Below are 24,684 nucleotides of genomic sequence, written 5' to 3'. Positions count from 1 at the left end.
ATATACATATACATATACATACAAGCAGGGAATATTCTCCAACAACACAAACCTGTGTTGTTGGAGAATATTCCCTTAAACATGCCAAACCTATACTGAGCAACAAAGTGCAAAGCTAAAATCTATATTAGCCAATCAGAATCCTTCAGAACAACCACTACTTCCTGTTACAAAGTAAACATGGGGCCAGGAGATTCGCTTGTGTGGACAGTTATATAAGTTGACCTACTTTTAAATACCATATTAAAATATAAAGTTAATATACCACAAGACTATGTCGATTGGGAAACGTGCCACAGCAAGCATGGATATACTGGTGCATTCTTTGCCACAGACTGTAATGTGTGAAAACCTAAAACTAAGTTTTATTTTTATGTGAACACAAAACCTATTTATGAAATATCCACTGATAACTAATTGCTTTTAGTAATATCAAACTGAGATTTTGTGTGGATGAAAGGCCAAAACACATAAAAATGTATGTTTTCCCCGACATCCCAGAAAAACTTCTTTGTTATGAACTACTAAAGCATGAAAAGACATTTAAATCATTTCCTTTTATTATTAGTGACTACACAGACCATCTAGTTAGTTGCAATTGTTGTATTTCAAATACATTGTTTACTCCATCTCTGTTACAATCAACATAAAATATTACCCCCAACATTTTTAATTCTTAAAAATTAAAAGTAGTTAAAAAATTTTTATTCATCACTGATGCAAACAAAATCATAGCAAAGCTGCTTCACCTTGATGACCAGGAAAATATCCTGGGAAGGATAGGTGATGGAGAAAATGGCAGAGCGCGCCAGAGTGGAGATGGCTGCTGTCTGGATGTGCGGACGCAACATTCCTTTCATCTGCTCCGAATTTAAGTCGAAGAAAAAGTTTTCAGATATCTGAAGGGAACAGAAAATAATTTGATTATTTTAGACAAAAAATGCATCCGTATGACAACAAATACACTACAATAATAATAAAATATATTTTTTTAGCCAATGGCTTGGTAACCGCAACTTGATTTCTTGCACATAGTTGCTGACAAACATGGTAGTTTAAGAGAAAAATGAACCCCTGGTGAATCAATAGAGCCCAGAAGCGAGGCAATATATAAAAGAGAGCTACATCTCAAGGCCACTGCTACCCTCTAGTGTTTGTTACTGTAACATAATTTCAGTGTGTGATTTAACCACTGTAGATTCTTGAAACCTTAACAGAACACAGCATAAAATTTTACAGTCCACTCATCAGATTTCCTTTATCCTCCCAACAATTTTAATGGTTTGCAGAAGTGACCACACAACTCAGGGCCAGGAAAGGATCTGAGAAAAGCATAACAGCTTACCTTTCTCTTTTCCTTGACATCGTATAAGGCCAAACTAGCAAATATGGGTTCAATTTCGATCTCAAACCTTCAAAAGGAGGAGTAAAAACAAGTGAGTCAGCAAAAAGGAGCAGTTAAATATAACTAGAGAGCTTTTCTTTTTTCCTGAAAAAGTCTCTCCACCACTTACTTCAAGGACAAGCATTTGACGAGTAGCCTTTGGCCAAAGTGCTCTTTAGGTACTTCAGGCACACAGTGGCGCTCAATGGGCTCCTCCTGCACATGCACAAGCAAAGCACAGAGAAACACCAGAAAATATACTGGTAATCAATCATTAAAACAAAAATCAAAGTCCTATTTGGATTGAGTGATGCCAAAAACTAAAAGCTATGAGAGACAAGATGTTAATTTGAGAATCAAAATTTCGTTACCTCATCGAGAGCGGGGTGTAAAGCAAAGAGTTCGCGATGACGGCTGGTCTTGCGCTGGTCTTCATTGTGCCGATCAATCTCCTCGTTGGGAGCACGGTCGAGGAGGTGAGAGAGAAGAGCGTCTGGTAGGGAATTCTTCAAGTCAAAGATGCTGCAGGCCCAGCTGCCGCGCGGAGTGTCATCTATAGACATTGATCGCCTCTTCAAATCATCCTAAAAAAAACACAATTAAAACCATAACTGTAGTCCATTTCCTAGTTTTGGAGCAGTCTACGATACATTCGGCATTCACATATGCATTCAAACCACACTGCAGTTCACTTCAACTGAACCAAGACCTAGGTTTGTAGGCAGACCGCAGTTTGTTTTTTGGTCTGGATCAGAGTTCAATTGCACATTCACGCCTACCTAAACAAACAGCTCTTTCTAGGTGCATGAACTACAGTGTGATTGAAGTGGACTAGTTGGGGCTGGTCTGAATGCACCCTAAAAACAAAGATCACATTTAGGAAACACTTACAATAAAATGAAAAGAATAAGACCAAGAGAAAGGACAGCTTGTGTGATTCACTGCATCTTGTCGATATGGAGAGCCAATAAAGAGCTACAAAGTGGCTGGAAGCTGGTACCTGGTCATCCTGATAGCTGCTGCTGTCTGGCATCTCATCGGCCTCAAACACTTGCTTAGGTAAACCTTTCTGACGCTCCTTCTGCTTGTCCAGAGTGTTGGGGTTAAAACCTGTGCCAAGTTTATGATATCTGAAAGAGGAAGCAGCTGTTAACAAACACAGTAAATCACCTGATATGGGAATGAAATGGTGCAAAAAGTTAATAAGGAAAGCCTTACTTTCTATTAACAATGGCCCAGTCTTCTGTGTATGATCTGACACAATCTCTGACATGAGTGTCAGTGTCCCTGCAAACCAATCAGACAAGCATTATTTTAATATCAGTGTATAACTACAAACAAATACACAAAAGACAGAACCTATCAGACTAATTTCCAAGTTTTGTGTAACACCCCATAAAATATTGTGATGTAAGGCTACAATAGATATGCATAAAAGTGATGCAGCATTTACCATAGAGCTTATCAATATATCAATCTTCTATTAATTTGATTGTTATAAACTTTACAAATGTTTTGATGAAAACAAAACATTTGTAAAGTTTTGTTTACAAATGTAAACAAAACTAGTAAAAACATAATTGTTTTTACTTTCAGAAAAAAACAATTATGAAGTTATATGATTTCAACTCAAAAGTATGTTTTATCAGTTAACTATTTAATCTTATTCAAACTGTAAAAATATCAGGTAAAGGCAATAATTTAGAACAACAGTCAAAAGTTGAACTTCTCACATAATTGTTACTTCTGCTCATGGTGCTAAAATAACAATATCAGTAGACCATGTCAATTCAGTCCCACTGAATGAGGGTTTTTTTAAACAAGTGTCTTATATGTTTATTAGGTGATATTCAGTTGTTTTTCTGGATCATGTCTACCCTCTATAAAATGAACACTAATTGCAAAATTGGCGTTTTGTACTCAAATGTGTTGCTAAATAGCTTTTATTTACCCTTCTTCAGGGACAGCTGGTACAACAGTGCGACATTCCCTGGGTGTGTAGGTGACCTCGATGTCATCAGGGGGAAACTCAATCAGATCTCTGAGGGGACCGGACTCAACAATGGGGGGGTGTGTGATGAGATACTCCTCAAAGTCCACTGGTTCCACTGCCTCTGTGAGTGGAACCTGGTGGCCAGAGACAACGAGAAAAGTTTAGGGAAAAAAAGTGAAAGGAAGAATTATTTTACTTGTTGTTTATCACTAATATGTAGAGTGAAGGAACAACAAAGTCAAAGTATGGAATCATTCTTTTGTTACTTTTGCTTTGTAGAGCACTTCTAGCTTTTGGATCAGCTCCATTTTTAGCAGAATGGCACCATGACATTAGCACAGTTTGCTCCAGCCATTTTCCAGATGGTTGGAAAACTATATAATGCATTGTATTTTGATTATGGAACTCATCATCCCAAACCTCTCCAGATTGAGAGAATAACACTGGACAGTTTAAGAAGACTCAAGCTCATCTATTTGAAGTGCAATCAACATGTTTAAAGCACAAGTCAGATGATTCTAGAGAAGCAAGAAGGGAACTGGTATTAACAGAGTGCATTAAATCTGCTCTGTTTTATCTATTTTACTTTTAATCCCTATTCATCATGAACATGTAGAATTCAGTTGTAGTAACCCTGGAATAGGAATCGAACCTGGGACAGCTGTGTCAAGGACTGCAGCCTCTCTATATGGTGCATTTGCTCTGGCACTGACCACTAGGTGCCCCAGCACTACACTATTATCAAGCCAGCTGTCAGAGCTTAGGCAAGGCAGCAATAAAATTACTACAGCAGCAATAATATCAAAGTCATTCAACTGTCATTCCTTATCATACTAAATAGTGAAAGTGAAAGTCAACTCTTTCACATAATCATAACATTAGCCGAAGTGTATCACCTACACTGAATTACAATCTACTCTTGGTGTAGAAGAGCAAGCAGCTGAAAGCAGCTGGGTGGAAACAACTTTACATCACTCACTGTGTTGCTAGATGTTGTTCCAACATTGAGGTTTTTGAAGAGCTGCGGGGAACCGCCATACTGACCAGCTATCTGCTTCCTGACCTCTGCTGCCACGGTCCTGCAGAGAAGAACAAAGGAAAGATGGTTGTAAGTCAAAAACGTGGACTTACAATTCCTGAACTCTGATTGTAATATCAACAAAGCACTTGAATACTCTTTTACCTTATTAGTTTTGTTAATTGTTTTTATCACTTCAGACATTTGAGAATAAAAAATATTTCAATTACTTTGGAGCTGTTTTTATATTTAAACAAATCTAGGGGCATGCTGCGGTGGCGTAGTGGATAGCGCGACCCACATTTGGAGGTCTTGAGTCCTCGACGCGGCCGTCGCGGGTTTGAATCCCGAACCCGACGACATTTGCCACATGTCTTCCCCCCTTTCCTGTCAGCCTTCTGTCATATAAGGGACACTAGAGCCCACAAAAAAGACCCCCTGGAGGGGAAAATAAAAAATAAAAATCTAAAGGCACAGTTTTAAGGATACTATCATTTTGGACTGTTTGAATGCTGCAGGCAGCTGGACATTCACTTTAGCTGTTTTTCTCCAGTACTAATGTAGTTCATGATCAGTTTTTCCCAATGAGTTAACCATATTAAGCATTAGCAGGTGCAGCTGACAACAACACTCTTAAAGTGTGGAAGCTGTTACTGACTAATGTTATGTATTATGTTTATGTTTAACAGAAAACTATTTTTACCACCCCATGAAACATATCTGTCCTTCATTATATGACGTGAAAGGGTGAAAGAAAACAAGTCTTTTTTTTTTTAATAAAAGATGTTGTTGAAGTAGAGGCCTTTAGTGACAGTAATCAGACAGGAGATGGAAAGAGGTTGAACAAGGAAGAAATGCAGGAATCAAGTTTGAGAATCAAACTCCAGATAGCTCAATCAAGAACTAATAGAACATTGCAATACAGGAAGAGGGAACGGAGCACAACAAAGTGGCTCTCTTTGTTGTTCTTTTATCTTTTAACTCTGTTATAGAACATAATTACTTCTGGAAATGTCAGTAGTTTACATAAGGAGTCTACATTCTCTAAGATTACACAGAGTCTGTAGTTTTAGTCATGCTAACTATACAAACTGCACTTACTCCTGAAATAAACTAACAAAAGCTTAAAATATTAACTCAATCATTTTGTCTGATTTAAAGTATTTGTAAAATTCTATTCTACAGAAACTGCACTCAAACACTGTCAAACTGCCTTTGTTCCAAAAGATGATTTATGGCTACTCTGCATTGACTGATCAAAGCTGTACTCCGGGTAAGGAAATTGACAACAAATCCCAAATGGTGCATCTCGAATCAGTTTTATAAAATGTTATTTCATTTTGATGTGGATGTATAAAACTATAAAAAGCAGCTGTGTTTGTGCCATATATTTAAATTAAATTATTTAAATTTATTGGGACAAAATCAATTTCTTTACATAATATGGTTAAAAATCTAATTAGTTTATTATTATGATGTAATCAAACTCAAACTACTAGAGTTCCTAAACGCCTTGGTTAGTTAACTGCATCAAGCAAAGCTGAAAGCAGTTGGCTATTATATTACAGATTGGTAGAGCTAATCATATCTATTCCATCAAGTGGCATTAGAGAGCTTGACAACGCTGCCAAACAGAAGTAAAATAAGCACTATGACCCAACCTCCCGGTCTTTATTCAGTAAACACTAGCTTTATGGCCACAACTTCTGGACATCACTAAAACCTAGAAAAAACACATGAATTCACAGTAAATAAGGGCCAGAGTACAAGAAGTTCAAGCAGATGATACGTGTTTAAGGAAACGCATTCAGTTTGCTTTTCACAAGCATCAACATGCCTTAGACGGATTTTTTTTGTTATTCAGTAAGATGAATAAGATCAACCATTTAAACAGCCTTTACTTTGTCTTTTGCAATGAAAGTAAAGTAAACAAACGTTTGACTTGTCTTTCTGTATTTTTGAGCATTTGAAATCACAAAAGACAAGAAATTCAAAAGCAGAAAAAACATGTTAGGACTCAGTTGGTAAATCTTAAATAGTAGAGGGTTGTTGTCACACAAAAAACACTATTGTCTCCTGATCTAGTACAACTGAAAGTATTCATTCTCATTGACACAATTTGTTATGTTAAAACCACAAGCATCAATGTATTTTTTGGAATTTTATGTGGCAAGTCAACATAAAGTACCACATAAATATGAACTTGAAGTTAACGATGGATTATTTTTTCATGTTTTTATACAAATAAAGATCTGAAAAGTGAAGTAAGCAGGACGCTCAAGCAACACAGCTAAAAATAACTAAAACATAACTAAAAAAATACCCCAAACTGCATCAATCCACCATTCAGAATTAAAACTACTGGACAAATGCAGACCTGCCAAGACATGATTTTGTTTTTACCAAATGAAAGGAGTTTATTTGACTAAATGTCTTATGATGATGCTTAGAAACATTCTGCATCTTTTCATTAATGTCTTGAGGTTAAGCAAATGAACAGTTAATTACAAAATGCAGAAAAGATTTACATTATTTTTAATCATCAAGTATGATTATAATATAACATAACATTTTACACTGGTTGCAGTTCAGAATTAAAATTCTGATATTTTGCAGAGGTCTAGTAATCTTTAACTCACAGTTGTGGTAATTGTGTTACAATTAACCTGATTATTATTGTAGTGTGTACAATATATAATACTTGATACCATTAATAACATTTTGGTTTTATTAGCAGATTTATCTTGACAACAACATCAATGCCAAATGTACACAATAATACCAAAGACAATTGATTTGATTCCTCTTTTTTTAAGAACATAAAGAGATGGCAGTTAGAATGTTATTCTTCCTCATAATTTTCAGATTTCCTCATTCTTCATCAGATCTTATCACACAGAATTCATAAACACCAAACAAGTGGGCGTTTTCCTTTGACAAATGCATAGTGACTTGTCTGTGCATTAAGTCATCAGAAAAAAAAAAAAAGATGAAATGCGTCCATTTGGACAGCTGAAGTGTAGAATAAAAGGAATGGTGGCATTTGACAGCTTGCACAAAGCCCCTTTGTTAAGGAGATTACATTGATCTGTCTGAGGAGCCCAGAGCAGATTATCACAGCGTTTGGCTGCTCTTGGGAAAGGCATTTATTTCTAATCAAAGTTACATGTTTGTGATCTACAGACATCTTAAACACATAGCTGCACAAAGTTCTATGAGCGTCAGCAGCGGTTACAGTAGCTTCCCATGGTTAGCTACTGTAGACGAGACAGCTAACAGACCAGAATGAACGGTTTTCTTTTCATTATAGTTCAGCCTTTTTCAGGATGGGACAACTATCGTAAATATTTTTTTCATGCCAAAATATATCCGTATACACATTCCCATCAACCATTTGTTTGCACTTAGTGTAGTTTGAAAGTAACAGCTAGCAGTACAGCTGTCTGTCTGTCTGGGTGGGTCTGAGCATCTTCTGCCGCTACAGCTAACGAAAGGTTAGCTAGGAGGAGCCAGGCTTATTGGGCCTCCTTTAGCAGGGTTTCCCCGCAGCAGTGGTCTGAGGGAGACCCACATGAAAGCAAAAAGAAAAGGGCGTTCAGAAGTGTTCATTTACAACGCTCATTTTGGAATCTCCGGTCATTACCTGCTTATTTTTTGGGCGAATGCGCGGCGTTCAGCCATGGCAGTGGCCGCTGATGTGCTTTCAGAAAATTCCCAGGCAGGCACTCTGCTCTTCTCTCAGAAAAAACACGGCCACAGGGACAACGGGAGAATGGGATCATTACCGTAAAGGCTGGAGTAGTACGCAACAGAACACACCCAAGAATGAGCTTTCGCGTTTCTCTATTGACTGTAGCTTCAGTTGAACTAACGTCACAATTTCAGCTGCAATTACTGCTACGACTTTTACTTTTAATTTTACTTGAGGGAAAATAGACAAATATTTTGCATATACAAAGGATATTTTGTGTATATATATATAATTTTTAGAATTATAGAATTAATAATTTCCATTATCATAATTATTATTATTGAAAACAAATGTATTCTTGTGACTGAAACCACTAGTTATTATTATAATTATTACTTGTAGTAGCATAGAGGTATAGCTTTCTATTTATGTGTGTCAATAAGAAGTTCTAAACGTTTTAAAAAACAACTTTCAAGGGTTGTGATTCCACTATTCTGGCATCTTCTTCTTGCTCAGAAATTTGTTTCTCTAATATTAGTGGACACAATTTTAAAAGAGCCATCTGGAGTACAAAGTATTACTCATATTACTAACTCAAATTCCTAAAACATCTAGTACTATTTTTAATAAGGAATGATTCAGCATGAAGCATAAGTTACTGTAGAATTACAACAATATATTTGCTTTACAGTTTAAACAAATGGTGTTACAACCTATTAACAGGTGATATGTCCTAATGTGTTCTGATTCAAATTGTTTAAAGTAGAAATATTGACTGTGAGCAAAATTATACAACGTAAAAAGATATTTTTCTTCCTCAAAACATTTTGGATTTCAACAAGATCTTTCTCCAGATTTATGCTAAAAATCCAGAAAAATAGAAGAGAGGATAAATTACTAGGCCATAGCATTTAGGGGTTTTTCAATTAACTGTGGGTGAAACCTCTTATTTGGACCTTTGACAAAAATTTAAAGTAGAGTGCAGACAAGCATTTTTTCCCCCCTCAAAAGTAAATTCTAGAGCTATGTGACAGGCAATTTGTATGTATTTCATTGATGTTTGTAAATCTTTTGATTATGTGAGTTTTGAAAAGTTATTGTATAAGTTCATTACAAAGTACTTCCCAAATCTTCGGTGAGGATTTTGTCCTTTCAGTGAATCTCCCCTTTTTTATGATAAACTTTGTCTTTTCTTCTCTTTAAAGTCTTCATGAATGATTTAATAGAGCTGATTAATGACTGTGGAACAGGATGTTCAGTTGTTATTGCCTTTTTTTAGCCGCTTGACGCAAGCAGATGATCTAGTTATATATATTTTGTCCACATAGCGCTAGCCCATGACAGTTATTGAGCATCTCCTCTTAATATTGCTTGGAATGTCACATAAATTAAGATGTAAGAAGTAACACAAGAAGGAGGGTTAATCATAAAACTAGCATTTCTTGGCTTTTCTCTATCTGGTATTTATCTATGCTGGTGAAGTTTGCACTTTTTAATATATCTTCTTCTAGGTACCTCAGCATTTCTTGAGATGTAATAGAAAAAGCAGTAGCCTATGTGTAAATCGACTGTACACATTGCATGATAGATAAGATGAAGCGCAAGCCAAATTATTGATGACATATTTTTCATGCAGTCTTTGTAGATGTATGTGGAAGTTACCACAAACAAGACATTTACAATTTCTCAGAGACTTTATTTTAAAATGTGGAACCTTATTTTACATGTAAATTTGAGATCGCTGTTATTTTTAAAGTCGGTCCTCGAGGGCCTGCATCCTGCATGTTTTAGTTCTCTCCCTGGTGGTAGTAACAACAATTTCAGTATGTCAGAGTTCTTCTTAAGCCTCTAATGAGCCATCATTTGATCCAGGTGTGTTAAACTAGGGAGAGAACTAAAACACGCAGGATGCAGATCCTCGAGGACCGACTTGTTACTACTCATAGCTGAATACGCCCTCTTTAATACTATTCATACTGACGTAGAGCGAAAACATTACGTTTACTATTTACTATATGCTTTTAACATAATATGTCGGTTATTTTGTTAAAAAATAAATGTCGAACTATTTCATTGAAATTGAAATACTAAACTGCAACGTCTTAAACTCCGCCTGGTTGGGCTGCCCTGGAACATAAATCGAGCCAACTCCCGTCCACGAAAAACCGCGAGATCACCTGATTTTACAGCTTCCTCAAAGCGTAAACATTACTACTCTCAGGAGATGCCAAAGTTGTTAAACGGGCTATGAAGGAAATGTTGCATGTTTTATGACACTATACCATGTTTGAACTTGAAGACAGAAATGCAGCGCATCTGTGACAAGAAAACATCATGATATTGATGAATCGTTGAGGTATGTGTTTTCTTCAAGCTCTCAGTTTATGTAGTACTTCGAAGTGAAGCGATACCGCTGCTAAATGATGTGTGTATGTTTGTTGCCTTGCACAAAGGTCAGGTTGGCATTGCTGTGTGGGCATGGATGCTTTCCTTCGTTGGTCCAAATGGAGAATAAAGGGAGCGACGAGGTGGAAAAATTGAAGACAAAGTTCATGTCAATGTGGCACAATGTGAAGTACAGTGAGTAATTTTCTGCAGGCTCGCAGACCGATGTAGTACAATGCTTGCATGCATCTTGATAGTAGTCCTGTGCTGCAAATTATGTCTTATTTTATGAACTTCTGAAATATTCTTCTGATTTATAAATACAGCGCTAATTGAGATTTTTCACTAAGATCCCAATTTTTTTTTTTTTTTCAAAAATTCTGAATAGTTGAGACATGCAGTTGTAAGTGTAAATTCATCACTTGGTTATGAATTTACACGATTCGTATACCAAGACAGTGTAACCAGGCGGAATTTAAGACTCTTTTCATTTTATTTACAGAAAACTGTAGTTTCTCATCACTTGTTGAAATAAGTAATTTTATATGACAAAAGTTAAAAGCTAGGTTTTCGTAGCAGCTTCACTGTGACTGGAAGAAACTTCACAAAAAAAGCACCTAAATATAATTCTTGGAGCATGTTGCAGTTGAGTCACTACTGAAAATAGTTTAGATCTTTTCCTGGGAATAATTGCAACTTTAGTTTAACAGTTTTTCTGTTCCTGTTAACATGAATTCAACTCAAAATGGAGTTCTTACAAACTTTTAAGTTAGATGAAATAACTATAGTCACAGAGTGGCAGTTATAAATTAGGTTTCTCACTTAGCTGAGTAAATACGATCTTTTAGAGTCTCTTTCAAAGTAAATTAGCCAAGCCCTGATATATGTTTTGTTCATTATGTATTCTAGGTTGGGCACTTAAATCCAAGACTCCATTCAGTAGAAACTCCCCAGTGTTTCTTCTGGGAAAGTGCTATCATTTTAAGGCAGAAGGTAAGTTGCACAATATCATAAATTACATAAACTTGCACTGATTGTGAAAATTTGTCTTTAACTTATTGCAGTCATCTAAAACATAATCTTTTGATTGTTTTTCCCTAAGATGTGGACTGTCCCTCTGAAGACTGGCATGGAGGCTCTGATGAGAACCTTGTCATGGGGAACGTAGAGGCTTTCCGAAAGGATTTTGCATCTCGTTTGTGGCTGACGTACCGGGAAGATTTCCCTCCGCTGCCAGGCAGCACCCTGACCTCAGACTGTGGCTGGGGCTGCATGCTGAGGGCTGGGCAGATGATGATGGCTCAGGGTCTTGTTTTGCATGTCTTGGGCAGAGGTGAGTCGAGAAATTAAAAACGCAGTTAAGCTTGGATCTCTTGACATCTTAACTAGATAAACTTTCTTTTTAAATTAAAGTCCTAAGTTTTCTAAAGTTTGACACTTTTGCATGTTTTTAATGTTGAAAGCAGGAACTAGGATTGTTTAATCAGTCTCAACCTGATGCTGAAAGCTGGATTTAGTCTGAAGCACATTTCACTCTTTAAAAATATTTTTTATCTCTCAACCTTATAGTTCTATAGAGTTTCAGGGTTTCGCCCAGAGTATAAGGCTGGTGGTCCCATGCTTTACTAGACCCTTGCCAGGCATTGCTTGATTTTTATTTTTAGAAAGATTAACAATTGGGGGAGGGGAAATCTCTTTTTTTTCTTATCTTATAACCCATTGTAAGCGTCTCCGGTGTTCTGAGAGTTTCACTTGCGGAGCAGAGTTATTTCTAAAAGATTTATAGGTTTATTGTTTATGCATTTAAAGTTGTGAACAGACCCATCACACAGCTCGTGCCTCTGCGCGTTGCCTCCAGTGCAGCTGCCACTTTATCTCTCAAGTTATCTCGGCGCGGACCACACTCGCCTCCTTTCACTCAAACACGCTGGTTTTATATTATTTTTAGTATAATTTTTCCGGTTACACGATTCATCAAACCATATCAAATGCATTGTCTACCTAGTCAGCCAGAATTGATGCGTGCGGCCGCGTGAAGATCAAGAAAAACTTGAGCAACAAATTTGAGCAGCCAGAACAGTTTATATATCCCCTTATTAAAAACGCAATAGACAGAAATTGAAGAGCTACTAAAACCACATTAGCAGCATTAAATTAAATCTCCCGTTTGTTAGGCATCTCTGAGCGCAGTGCAGCGGATTTGACTCATCATGCAGGGCCGGTCCTACATGAGGCCTGGAGCAGAATTTGACCTAGGGGCCCCTCTTCCTGCTAAAAACATCAGCACCTCCAACAGCTTCTGCTGGCGGGAGGGGGGAGTAGTTTAATTGACCAACCTAAAAAAGCAATAAGTTATAAATGCAGTTTACTAATTTGTATTTGAACAAACGGAGCTCAAAGATTAAACTCACAGCATCAGATTGTAGCTATGGTAACAAAACAATCCAACTATTAAGATTGTTCTTTGAACTTTTACAAAGTAAACTTGCCAGCTCCTTACCATCTTAAGTTTAAATATTAAATGACTAAAAATCTTTTAATTTATGTAAGCTGAATCCATTAAATCAAATTTAGCAGCATTGATGATGTCAAACAAATGTTACATTAATGCATCTGTGGTCTGTGTTAAAATATTAACATTTATGGGCCCTTGGGAGCCTGATGGAGCCTCTGACTTAATTTGAATTAAACAGAAGTGCAAATAGTTAATCATTTTAATTGTGCTTTTTGATTAGTTGTTTTTAAGACTAGTTGTAGGTTCAAATAGCGTTTCACTGGTGATATTTTCCTGTAACATATAATTATCCAGTAATATTTTTACTTTTCCTGTCAACATCTTTTAATATAAAAACATGGTGGGCCCCTAGATTCCCCAAGCACCGGGCTTAGCAAGTTTTCTGGGGAAACCCTGCAGGTTGGGTGCTGCACTTGTGTCTGTATATTTTGTGGAATAAGGGGAATGGCAGTACAGCCCTTAAAACATGACATTTTCTAATGCAGCTGTAACGAATGTAATGCACAACTAAATTTATAGAACTCGTATCGATATTGTTTCTATTCTTTTTCTCAACCCTTCTGTCCAGAATTGTTTCAGTTCAGTCTTTCAATTTGGAGGGTTTTTGATCATAAATGATTTGTTATCACAGAGACATCAAAATGTGTTTTTAAATACATTAAGGCTATGTTTCATTTGACTATCATACATTTTCCTTTACCAGCATAAAAAACACCATCTGTTGCAGAACTAAGTAGATGACGCTTGTATGCATATTAAGTAATGCATGTCTTTACAGTTTGGATTAGATGGAAATGATCAATGTCATATTTCTCAGTGGAATATTTTTAACAACTTCCTGAAATAAGCACCAATGAGAGAAATGGGATTGGGCAGCAAAAGTATTATAACTAGAGAATTCCTTATATCCTTTACAGTCTCTCTGACTAATGAAGTAATTTAAAACTCTTTTCTTTTTTTAAATTTGCTCTAAAATCTGTCACTAATAAAACATTTCCCCATAAAGATATGAAAGTCCACTTCAGGGTATTTATGGATCAGTTTTAAATTTGATTCACTTTGAATCAAGGTCATTTTGTTACTGCTTCTGACTTGATTCTGAGTTATTTTATTACCTGGGCTACTCCCATTCACTCCGTGTTCATATCCCACCCTGTTTGTAAGGCTATGGTAGTGTTAAAGTGAAATACTGGGACACTCAAACATATAATTGAACCAAGTTATCACTAACCTGTTTCTGAAATGAGTAGAATTCGGGCTTCTTGAGCCAAGATGGCTTATTTTTAAGGTCTGCATGAGTTTATATTTTTAATGCTCTAAAACTGAGGTTAGAAATATAGAAAGATCAGGCTTATTACACAGTTGATTAGGGCCTGGCCAAAAATGAACATTAATTCCTTTACATTGAGCACAACAACTTGGAATGGAAAACGAGCACACTTTAAAAAAAAAATTAAATGGTTTCTGCCCAATAATGTCAAGTTTAGGTGCACTTTAAATGCCATCTTACACATCTGAATAAGGGAATGTTTGAGAGTTATTTGCATGAAGAAAATTCAATGTACTCATCAGCAGTTATAGCTCAGGGTAATGTAGAATGTTGTCACAATTAGGATCATAAAAGTTTTAACAAGTTGGCTCCAGATTACTTTGACTATACAGAAATGGAACTCCTTAGTAATACACCTAGAGTTTATACAGCATTTATGAGGTTGATTAGCTGCAAAGGTTTCCAGAATAAAATGCATTTTATTTGCATTGTGAATGATAATATTTGAGAAAAAAATTTAGGGACTCAAGAAATTTTGTAATTAACATAAATGCATGGAATATTTATTTATTTTTTTAAATTATACTAGATATAATTGGAATCTTAGAGGTTTCTGACTCGACCTTATTCATTCATTCATTTTTCTGCAGACTGGTCTTGGCCAGAGGCGCTCACCATCCAGCCCTTGGATGTAGAATCGCGGACCACCACAGCGGCTAAGAGACTTGTCACCTCACTGCAGACTTCTCTGCAGAGCAACCCCAGGATTTCTGAAAGCAGACAGTCTCTTGCGCCTCAAGCCCAGGCGTCGGGATCAGCAGAGGAAGCAGATGCACATTTAAAGGAGATGTACCACAGAAATCTGGTGTCCTGGTTTGCAGACGTCTCCTCAGCTCCACTGGGTCTGCACAGACTGGTCCGTTTAGGAATGACGTTTGGAAAACAGGCAGGGGACTGGTATGGTCCAGCTATGGTAGCACACATCTTGAAGTAAGTTTGACCTTCACGTATGTATCTATGCAGACAACTACCATTTTAAACATGCTAAAATACTAATATTCTGAAGTTATTATTAAAAAATGTCAGTCTCAACTTTTATGTTGGTTAGCACAACCTAACCTAAAAACTCACCTGGAATGACTAGAACTGTTGCACAAATTATGAACATTTCAATCAGGAAACCACAACAAGACAAACATGTTGGAGGAGATAAAATCCATTAGATGTTGGCATTTATTATATTGTTTATATTGTGGAAGATTTGTAATAATTAGGATATTTATTTGTTACTGTGATAAGTTTCAGTTATTGATTGTAAATAAACTTATAGTAGGATCATGTTGTGCCATGGCTCTTTTTTGTTGTTATGTGTACTGTTGACAAAACATTCTTCAACACAATTCAAAATAATGCTCCCTTTTCAGCATAAAAGTAATAATATCCCATATTTTGTTAAATGTGAACTTGGCTTTCACCCTCAGTTTCTCTTTCTTTTTTTTCTTACTTGCCTCTGTCTACTTTTCCTATCTTTTTGTTTTAGGGAAGCTGTCAAAGAAGCGATGGAGCCTGGCTTGGCGGGTATAACTGTCTACGTCTCCCAGGACTGCACAGGTATAAAAGATGATGCTGCCGCTGATTGTACAGAAAACTGGGCATGGCGCCCAAGTCGACTGCTCTTTAATTCCTCTGTCGTTCTGCTGCTGTGAGATTCCAGCTGCTAAAAGTGGGGGACAGGACCTTCTGTGTCTATTCCCCACAACAATCACATCCATTTCAAATCTATAACATGCCGCCACGACCTCCTCTTAACCTCAATATCTCAGCTGATTCATGTTTGTCTTCTCAATAGCAGAAGATGGCTGTTTGTGAGTTGTTAGTTCAGTAGTGCTAGTCACAGTGAGAAATTGCATTAAAGCTTCTGATTCTTTTGGCAATCAGTCAGCATTTGTAAAATGTTACTATTCTTTAATAACTGAAAAAAAACTTCTGTGAGGGGGAGGGGAGTTTTCTTGTGTTTTGTTTGTAAATTCAAATCTGAACTGTTTTTTTGAAACGATTAATGAACATTTTTCTAATTCTAAAGAGTCTAACAATACATTTATTTCCATTCTACAGACTTAACATGCTTCCTGGATGGAATAATGACTGTTTTAAAAAGAAAAATAATATTTGGGAGAAAACTTATAAAACAGACTTTAAGGGTCCTACTCACTCAGAACAGAGGAATTAGATGCATGGTATGCAGTTCATACAGTTGTATGTCATATGGATAAAGTGACGAGAATGTGAAGTAGCCTAATGTCTTGAAGTGATATTTCTAAAAATAAAAATGGACTCAAGTTCTAAAAACAGATGTAACTCAATTGAACTTTTGCATTGTTGACCTTTTCCAGTGTACAATGAGGATGTCATGGACTGCCACAAGGTGCTGAAAGCAGGAAAAACCTCTGGTGAGACGGCAGATAGTTCTCCTGCTGCACAAAGCAGCCAACTGTCAACAACCCCCACTCTGCCAGAGAACCAAGCCGTCATCATCCTCATCCCTGTGAGGCTGGGAGGAGAAAGGACAAACCCGGAGTATTTTGAGTTTGCAAAAGTGAGTAACATTTTTTTTTTTTTTTTTTTAAAGATATCATAGAGTTAATGTTAAGTCCAAGTTATTTTTGTTGCAGAAGTTCAATAATCATTGTTGATTGCAAATTTAGAATGTCTGTTTTATATTTGTTGAGAGATCAGAGTTTTGTGGATGATTTCAGGTCTCATTTTGTAAAGCTCTGAACTGTCAATATTTATTTATGCCAATTTGATTGAAAAGGAGAAAAAAAACTTAAATCAACATTAGTCAAAATACTTTTAATTGTAATTATTTATATTAAAAGGAAATCAAATTTCTTTAAATATACTTTTATGCTTTATGTGTTTCCTGTGACTTTGTTTCAGGACACCACACTATATTGAAAATGCTTAACTTTAAATCTGCTTCCTTCTGTAGCAACTTCAATATTGAAGAGTGTTGTTGTTAATGTGGTGTGGTGCATCCACTCAGCAGAAAAAGTTCACAATTAGTTTTTACCTGTCACCAGGCAACAGACTCATTTTCTACTGTTCAACTTAAAGATGATCTAGAGATTTTTCTGCTTTTATTTCATCAAAAAATAATAAACATTAAACACTGATCAGTGGTTAGACCCAGTCAAACTGAAAATTGACCTATTTGGGTCACAAGCTGATTTCTTGGTTCATCGCCAGAGTTGATTTCATTTTGTTCATTACATAATGCACTGGAATTAAATTATTTGAGCTCTAATTCAGACATATGCGTGCTTCTCTGCTCATTTAGAGGATATTGCGTCTGGAGTACTGCATAGGCATCATTGGAGGGAAGCTGAAGCAGGCCTGCTACTTTGTGGGATTTCAAGGTTAGTGCCAACATAATGGAAAATGGAGAAAGATGCATTCACGCAGAGGGTGGTGTGAATAACAAATTATTTTTGCATAATATACCCTTTGTATGTGTAGAGACAAAGTAAGTTAATGTATTCATGTTTATATGAGGAAAACGAAGAGGAGTAGAGATGAAACTGAGTGAAGCGGGGCTTACTTTATTCTCTCTGACCCATCAAAACCTCGCCCATTTATCATAAGTAAACCTCCCAAGTTGTAAACCATAATTGATTTCCATAGGCGGCATGCATTAAATTTCATCCGGGCGCCCAAAGTGAGCCACTCTTCATCACCTTCAGCAGCCAGGAGAAACCTTCAGTTGTACATCTTGGCAGTCAATATTTACGCATTTACATTTTACCCATTTGAAATACAGTGTTGGATGATGTCTAAATGACAAGCAATACATTCTCCCTGCCAGTGCACAGCTCAGCACTGCATTCATCATATGCAAAACGGTCGAATATAATTGCATGTTTGTAAAAGTAATTCCACCACACAAAAATTAAATGACAACCTCTTTTCTTGCGGGTGTAAAAGATGTGCTTGTACAAACGCATCTGATTATGCAGAATTTAATCCACCCTGCTGGATATTAAAAAGCAACAACCTTCTTGAAAGCACATTTGACGCAAACAACACCAACATGTAGGTCCGGCGGGTGACTTTGAGCTGCTCTGCATAGATATTGAGGAGAAGCACGTTTTTTTTTTTTTTTATTTTTTCTTCCCCTGTAATAATCTGATGTTTTTGAATAACTTGTCTTTTGTTTTGTCCTTGCAGATGACAGCTTGATTTACATGGACCCTCATTACTGTCAGTCTTTTGTGAATGTCAGCACCAGCGATTTCCCTCTTCAGGTAACGTAAAATTACACAGACAAGCTGACTGAGGGCTCCAGTAAATGTGGATTTTATAGTTTCTGTGAGTACTTATAGGTGTGAGTCTTAAAGCAGCACTCAGCCCAATCACTGAGTCTGTATTGGCTGATTTATTTGCTGCTCAGGTAAGCAAAGCTGCTACCTAAGAGAAATACTGAAAATCCATGTTCTAGCAGATTTAACTGAAATTTTATAGATTCATTAGACATGGTATGGTGTATTTCAAGTTTTTAGTTCTGTGGCAACTGTTGACTAGGGTCTAAAGCGAATGAAAATCCAAATTAACTTCCTCAAAAGGTAGAAAATTGCATAAGGCCAGTAAAATGTATTTATTTCTTTTTTTGGTTTGGGTTTCCTTTTATTTGAGCTGCAGCATCATTGCATAACGTTGAACTGCCTGTGGCTCTGCTGAAATGTGGAGGAAGCCCAGGTTGGTTTAAAAGAACTGCAGCTGGTTTGCAGTTTTCAGAATGCTTGTTCCAGATTAAAGGAGGATAGAATCTGAATCTTGTTTCTGGAGATAGAGAGTTGACCAGAAAAGGATTTGAGTGGTCTGGAAGGTTGATATAATGGTAGTTTATTGAGAATGTATTTGGTGCTTAGACATTCAGTGATTCATTTTAAGAATGAATCACTGAAGTGGTGTAGCAATTTTAACCAATGTTCTGGATACATTTTTGTGTGATGGATATTAAATGGGCAATATTATGTAATCTTTTTTAACTCTAAATCATATTTTAATATTACTCCCACATGAATATACCTTCAGTGTTGCATTGATTCTCTGATACATGTTTGAGAAATCATTTAATCTCCCATGGCAACTACTTAGCCAATGTCCCAACCAAAAAGCTTGGTGGGATGTAGCTCCACCTTCAAGCCACAGCTCCACGCTTCTGAGCTTCCGCCTCACAGAGCAGCACTTCCCTGCGACTCCCCCACTCAGCTCCATCAGACTATCTAGCACACCTGGTGAAACTGCACATCTGAGCTAATTATTCAAGCTACTTGGTGCAATGCTGGTAAAAACAGAAAAAAGATCAATTTCAGGAGGCTGAGTTTCAGAAAGAGCAGGAGTTTTTAAACAAAGAACCAATTTCAAGACATTAAATAAGAAGGTAAAATTTCTTTTAAGTAACAATTACTTAATTATGTTATAAAATAGGATTATATGCCTGGAAAACTTATACTGCCTCATTTAAAACACTTTTTTTTTTCTCTTTTTTTTTAAATAAATACTAGAATGTATTTTTCTAAGTGTACAGGAAAAAAGTATGAGGAATTAGTTTAATTTCTGTAAGTTATTTGGAAAAATTTACTTTTCAGTTTTTTCCCACTTTCATGCAGTACCATACAACATTGCAATAGACGAGATTAAAATGCATACACGGTGCAGATCAAGTTTCTTATTCCTTATTTTTAAATAATGAAGATTATATTTGTTTATATTCTAGACAGTAGTGAACATTTACTTAATTTTGAAAAATGTCTTTAGATTTTAATTTTCCCTCTGTTTTGTTTTTTAATTTTGCTAGTCATACCATTGCCCCTCACCAAAGAAAATGCCTTTCAGCAAGATGGATCCAAGCTGCACTATTGGTTTCTATTCTAGAAGTGCTCAAGATTATGAGAGAATCAGGGAAGAAGTGTCCAAGGTAAAGAAACGCAACTTTAACGCCTTGAAATGACTTAATCAGTGAAGTAATTGTATTTCTAACTTTCCAGATATGGTTTTTGATGGGGGTTTTGTTGGAAACCATTTCTAGATTAATTTCATTTTACTAGTCCTACATTAGTTGAGCAGTAGGTGGCAGCATTTAGCCACAAATCCAATTAAATTGTCATCCAGTCAATATGCTGTAGAGCTGTTTCAAAAGCCAGATTCCACATTTAGATTAAACATATGTTGTGTTTAATCTACTTATTTTACCATCAATTTGCATCAAGACACTTTCTTTGGAGTAGTAATACAAAATAAAAGTTGCTTCTCTGTTTTTTTGTTTTTTTTTGTTTGTTTTTTTGCCCCATTCCAGTTGCTGGAGCCTTCACCGAAGGAGAAATATCCGGTGTTTACTTTTTTGCAAGGTCGCAGCGCAGATTATGGCCTGTCGGCGGGTCTGAGCACAGAGACGCGGGAATGGCCCTTTCTGAGGGAAACACGCAGAACCGTCCCCACAGCTGGAGACTTTGTGCTTCTCTGACAGCCCAGTTTGACGGTACAAGAAATGCTCACTCATAACAACTCTAACTGTTGAAATCCACTGCATTATGTCTGTCAGTGCTTGTCTGGAAGTGCAAACTCTGGATTATTCTTTTTGGGAAGTTATTTGACATTATGTGGTGTTCTACTAAATCTAAATTCATATATATATTTTTTTACATGTAGAATTGGTAAGAAATATGTGCATTTTGCATCATTATTTATATTTTTGTAGTCTGTATGTTTATGTCAATGGTTCAGACATCGTAAGTTGGGTTTCATTTGTAAAATTGACGTAAAAAGCAAAATCAAACTTTGGAAGGTCATAAAGGAATATCTACAATAGAAATAAGCACAGCTTGCACTGCTTTTGATAGAACGTTGTTTTGCGTCTAAACTAGCTGAAGTCTGCAGTGTGATTATTAAATTAAGTTTGTAGGAGTAAATTAACAGCCATAAGGTTTTGAACAAAGCTATAAATCATTTTTAAAATATATATATGTATTTTCCAAATGAATCCCCAGGTTTTAGGATTTGGTTGCATTTGATTTGTATAATTCTAACTCGGTCCTGATCTTTCAGTACCAACAGTGTCATGCAGACGTGTTTGGGATAGGATCTCCAGCTAGAGCAGCACCGTGCTAGTAAATACTAATTGGTAAATCCCAAGTCAGGTTGTGATAACTTAAAACAGAAGCACAACCAAATTTGACTTGTTCAGTTTATGATTTATAAAACAAATACACAAAATTGTATCCAATGACACTACATAAATGGTGGAGGCATTTTAAAGTAAGCAAAAAAAAATCATAAAATGGTCCTAAAGTCAGAATTTCAAGAAAAACACAAACCCTGGCCTCAAAATTTAATGGTAGCAGTAGTAAGAAAAACTGTATCTGTTAAGTATTATAAACACATGGTACTGGGCATCCTCTTCTAGACAACATGTTGCCACTTTTGACAAAATGCAAAAATTTAATATGGTGGTAACTCATGATGTCAGTAATGCGTAGCCTGAGCAAAGCATCTGCTTTTTAAATTTGGAAATAGAACATGATTAGTTGGGTTTGATGTTATACCTAGATCCAGGTTTTGACTTCATAGGTAAATAGACCACAGCATTAATAGCCGAAAAATATTTATTCCTGACTCACTGTTGTCCAACTCATCCCAGTTATTTACCAGATGGGTTTTTTTTTTGTTTTTTTTTTTTGAGAAAATTAAAGGCAGATTAATTTATTGAGTTATTATTCTTAAAGGTATTCATTGTTATTACTGTAATAAGTGTTACTACTTTTGCAGTTTGAGAATCATGGATCTAGTGCTGTGATTCCTAAACTTTGTATGCTCGCTACACAGGCACAATTTAAAGAACCTATGGTTTTTAACAGTCGGTATAAAATTTAATCTTTTTTTTCTTTTCTAGATTTTACATCAAAAGTGTATTTCACCATTTTTTCACCTTTCTTGTTTTGTATAGTTTGAGTTCTGTAAAGGGTTTTTAAGACTGCACACTGAGCGATTTGTAACACTGTGAGGTACCAAACCACTGGAATCGCTGATCTAGAGTATTTACATTGTGTACACCTTAAATATTTCACTTCTTCAGCACCTTAAGTGAAGTTCAAGTGCCATTTAAAATGGGTAGAGTCATTATTTAAGTTTCTATACTTTATATTCTTAATCTAGATTAAACTCTGAAACACATGAAGGAAAAAATCCACACACTGAAGGAAGTTCTTCACAATTCTGCACAGAGGTCACTTAAGTTATAGTAGAGCTTCTTTTTAGAGTTTTTTTTTTTTTTTTTTCCCAGCAATAATATATCAAAGTCTTGTGTGACACCATACCACCAATGTGCTTTGATCGCTTAACTGGAAGATTGCTGGTGTGAATCATCTATTTATGAACAGCACATTCACATCAGCATGAATCAAAGTCAGAAAATTGCAATATAAAGTAAGACACATTTACTGTATGAATAAATATTACTTTTTATCTAAGGTACATTTGACAGTCCTGCTGTAAATATCTTTCAAATATTCTCTGATGCATTTCCACTTATTTCCCTGAGTTCCAATGGTAAGTGACATTCACTGCAATAATCTAAAATTAACATGAAGTACACTATCTAATGTGTCCAAATGTCATTGTCACTATAAAATATTTTCATGTTCTTTTCTACACAAAAAATGTTTTCTGTAAATTAACTTCTGAAATGTTTAATAAAAGAGCTAAAAGTATTTTACTTGAATTGGTTTGCATTATTCCTTTCTGTAATTGTTGAAAAATTTGTAGCCACCCTAAAATAAAAGTTAAAGGAAAATGAAATGTTTACTTCATTTTCAGGACAGCATGCAAACCTCACCGATGTGTTGAAATAAATTCAATGCCTCTTCTCACCCAGTCAAATGTAGAAGATTAAAACTAATCGTACGTGCTAACCAGCTCTACAGCCCATTAACCAGGAACCGGAAAAAATGTGACCCAGTGACACTGGCAGCAATTGTGTTCCTCTGTGGAGGAAAAGAAAATATCCTTGTGTGCAAAGCTCTGTTGCCATAGATAATCTGTTGCCCTGTTGCCGTTTTCCCTGTACAATGCAAATTCTTGTATTATGATGAGCTGTGCTTTTAAAAGGAGGGAAATGTCCCTTCTGTGGGGAAGTCGGGGCAAGGGTGAGGATAGATGGCGAGACTAAGAGTGCCTCGTTTGTTCTCACCCTGGACACATAAAGGCATCGTTTAGATCCTCTGCCTGATCATGTCTTTTTCCCCTTTCTTTTTTGGCCTAGCAACAGACTTTGCAGATAGTGGGGATATTAAATATCTAAAAGCAAAAGCATCTACAGAGACATTCCTCTGTTTGGGAGATTAAAAGTGTGGACAGGAAGGGACATGACATGAGGGATATTTGTCCGAAACATGAAACACTCATCTGTTCTTCAGGCCGCCTAGAGATTTGAGCGTTGACTTTGTTTGCATTGTATTTACAGGGCTCTATGAATATTTGAGTCATAATTACAATAAATGAGTAGTGGTTTTGTAAAACAAGCTAGATGCAAACATGGATTCTTTTTAGAAATTAATAAATTGGTAGGTTAATATTTTAGTTTAGAGTTTGATTAAAAATTGTCATGAAAGCTTCATGTGGCATCATGAGACCAGTTTAAATGAGTCCAGTTCTGATCATTCAGAGGCAACAATATGCAGTCTAATCCAAATTATAGCACAATTAGCAATTTTTTTGTGCTAATTTTATGCTAAATGGGGAAAAGTTGCATAAGGAAGTCCAGCCAATTTTATTGAGTCTTTAACTTTACAGCAGTCCCTCATTTAGATAAAGAATGTGATGGCAGTGGACAGGAATCTTCTTTTTACAATAAGAAACCTTCAGTGGTACCAGTAACCATTAAGGAAAGGGACATAATTAAACACAGAAGTGCTGAAAAGGGTGTATTTTCCACAAGACAGAAAAACGAAAATTATACATTAGCAAATTCTCCAATGAATGCATACAGGAAGTACAATCAAATAAGCACAAAGTGTACTTTCTAAGGAAAGAAAATGAACATGGAGATATCTGGCAGTCTAGCCTCAAATTAAAGATGAGATTTGCTGGGAATTTTATTTTGTGTTGCATTCTTAACCTCAAGAAATTTACATGTATAGACTAGAAAATTAGCATTGAAAAGTAAGCAAAAACACATGTCTGTCTTGTTGCCAGGTATATAAAAAGTCCAAAATTTGCACTATTAAATGAGTGTGTGATGTAATGGAGTAAAACTTGCCAGTCATTAATTACAATTCGCCTTACTTCCATGTTTTAAAAAGCAACTGATAAGTGAGCTTCTCAGATTCTCCTCAATGTAAGCTCAGACACTGATGGATCGCTTGAACAACA

At 36.1% G+C, this 24,684-nt stretch overlaps 2 protein-coding genes across 24 annotated transcripts in view; one reads left to right on the top strand and one right to left on the bottom strand.

Annotated features, from left to right (window-relative positions):
• Positions 1–8,216, bottom strand: part of dock7 (dedicator of cytokinesis 7) — a 47,977-nt gene extending 39,761 nt beyond the window's left edge. For 22 of the 23 annotated variants that reach the window (XM_044128300.1, XM_044128293.1, XM_044128294.1 and 19 more), the window contains exons 1-9: positions 8,039–8,191; positions 4,357–4,456; positions 3,336–3,511; positions 2,603–2,671; positions 2,385–2,514; positions 1,756–1,968; positions 1,515–1,600; positions 1,346–1,412; positions 750–899 (exon numbers count right to left, since the gene is read on the bottom strand). In XM_044128300.1, the coding sequence (XP_043984235.1) occupies positions 750–899; positions 1,346–1,412; positions 1,515–1,600; positions 1,756–1,968; positions 2,385–2,514; positions 2,603–2,671; positions 3,336–3,511; positions 4,357–4,456; positions 8,039–8,076 (1,029 nt within the window). In that variant the 5' untranslated portion in view covers positions 8,077–8,191. Of the gene's footprint in view, positions 1–749; positions 900–1,345; positions 1,413–1,514; positions 1,601–1,755; positions 1,969–2,384; positions 2,515–2,602; positions 2,672–3,335; positions 3,512–4,356; positions 4,457–8,038 lie in introns of all 23 variants that reach the window. The other variant, XM_044128291.1, reaches the window with a different exon arrangement.
• A 2,003-nt stretch (positions 8,217–10,219) lies between these two features.
• atg4c (autophagy related 4C, cysteine peptidase) lies at positions 10,220–23,034 on the top strand. The gene is made up of 11 exons (XM_044128732.1): positions 10,220–10,442; positions 10,540–10,666; positions 11,381–11,464; positions 11,574–11,804; positions 14,907–15,246; positions 15,797–15,867; positions 16,650–16,852; positions 17,597–17,675; positions 18,484–18,560; positions 20,117–20,236; positions 20,615–23,034. Exons 2-11 carry the CDS (start codon positions 10,591–10,593, stop codon positions 20,780–20,782), a joined length of 1,449 nt encoding a protein of 482 aa, XP_043984667.1. The 5' UTR covers positions 10,220–10,442; positions 10,540–10,590; the 3' UTR covers positions 20,783–23,034.
• Positions 23,035–24,684: the final 1,650 nt, after the last annotated feature.

The sequence above is a fragment of the Gambusia affinis genome, linkage group LG10 (assembly GCF_019740435.1).
Source record: "Gambusia affinis linkage group LG10, SWU_Gaff_1.0, whole genome shotgun sequence".
Taxonomy (NCBI): Eukaryota; Metazoa; Chordata; class Actinopteri; order Cyprinodontiformes; family Poeciliidae; genus Gambusia; species Gambusia affinis.
Note: the sequence above shows the minus strand (reverse complement) of the source record. Positions and strands in the feature narration are given on the sequence as shown.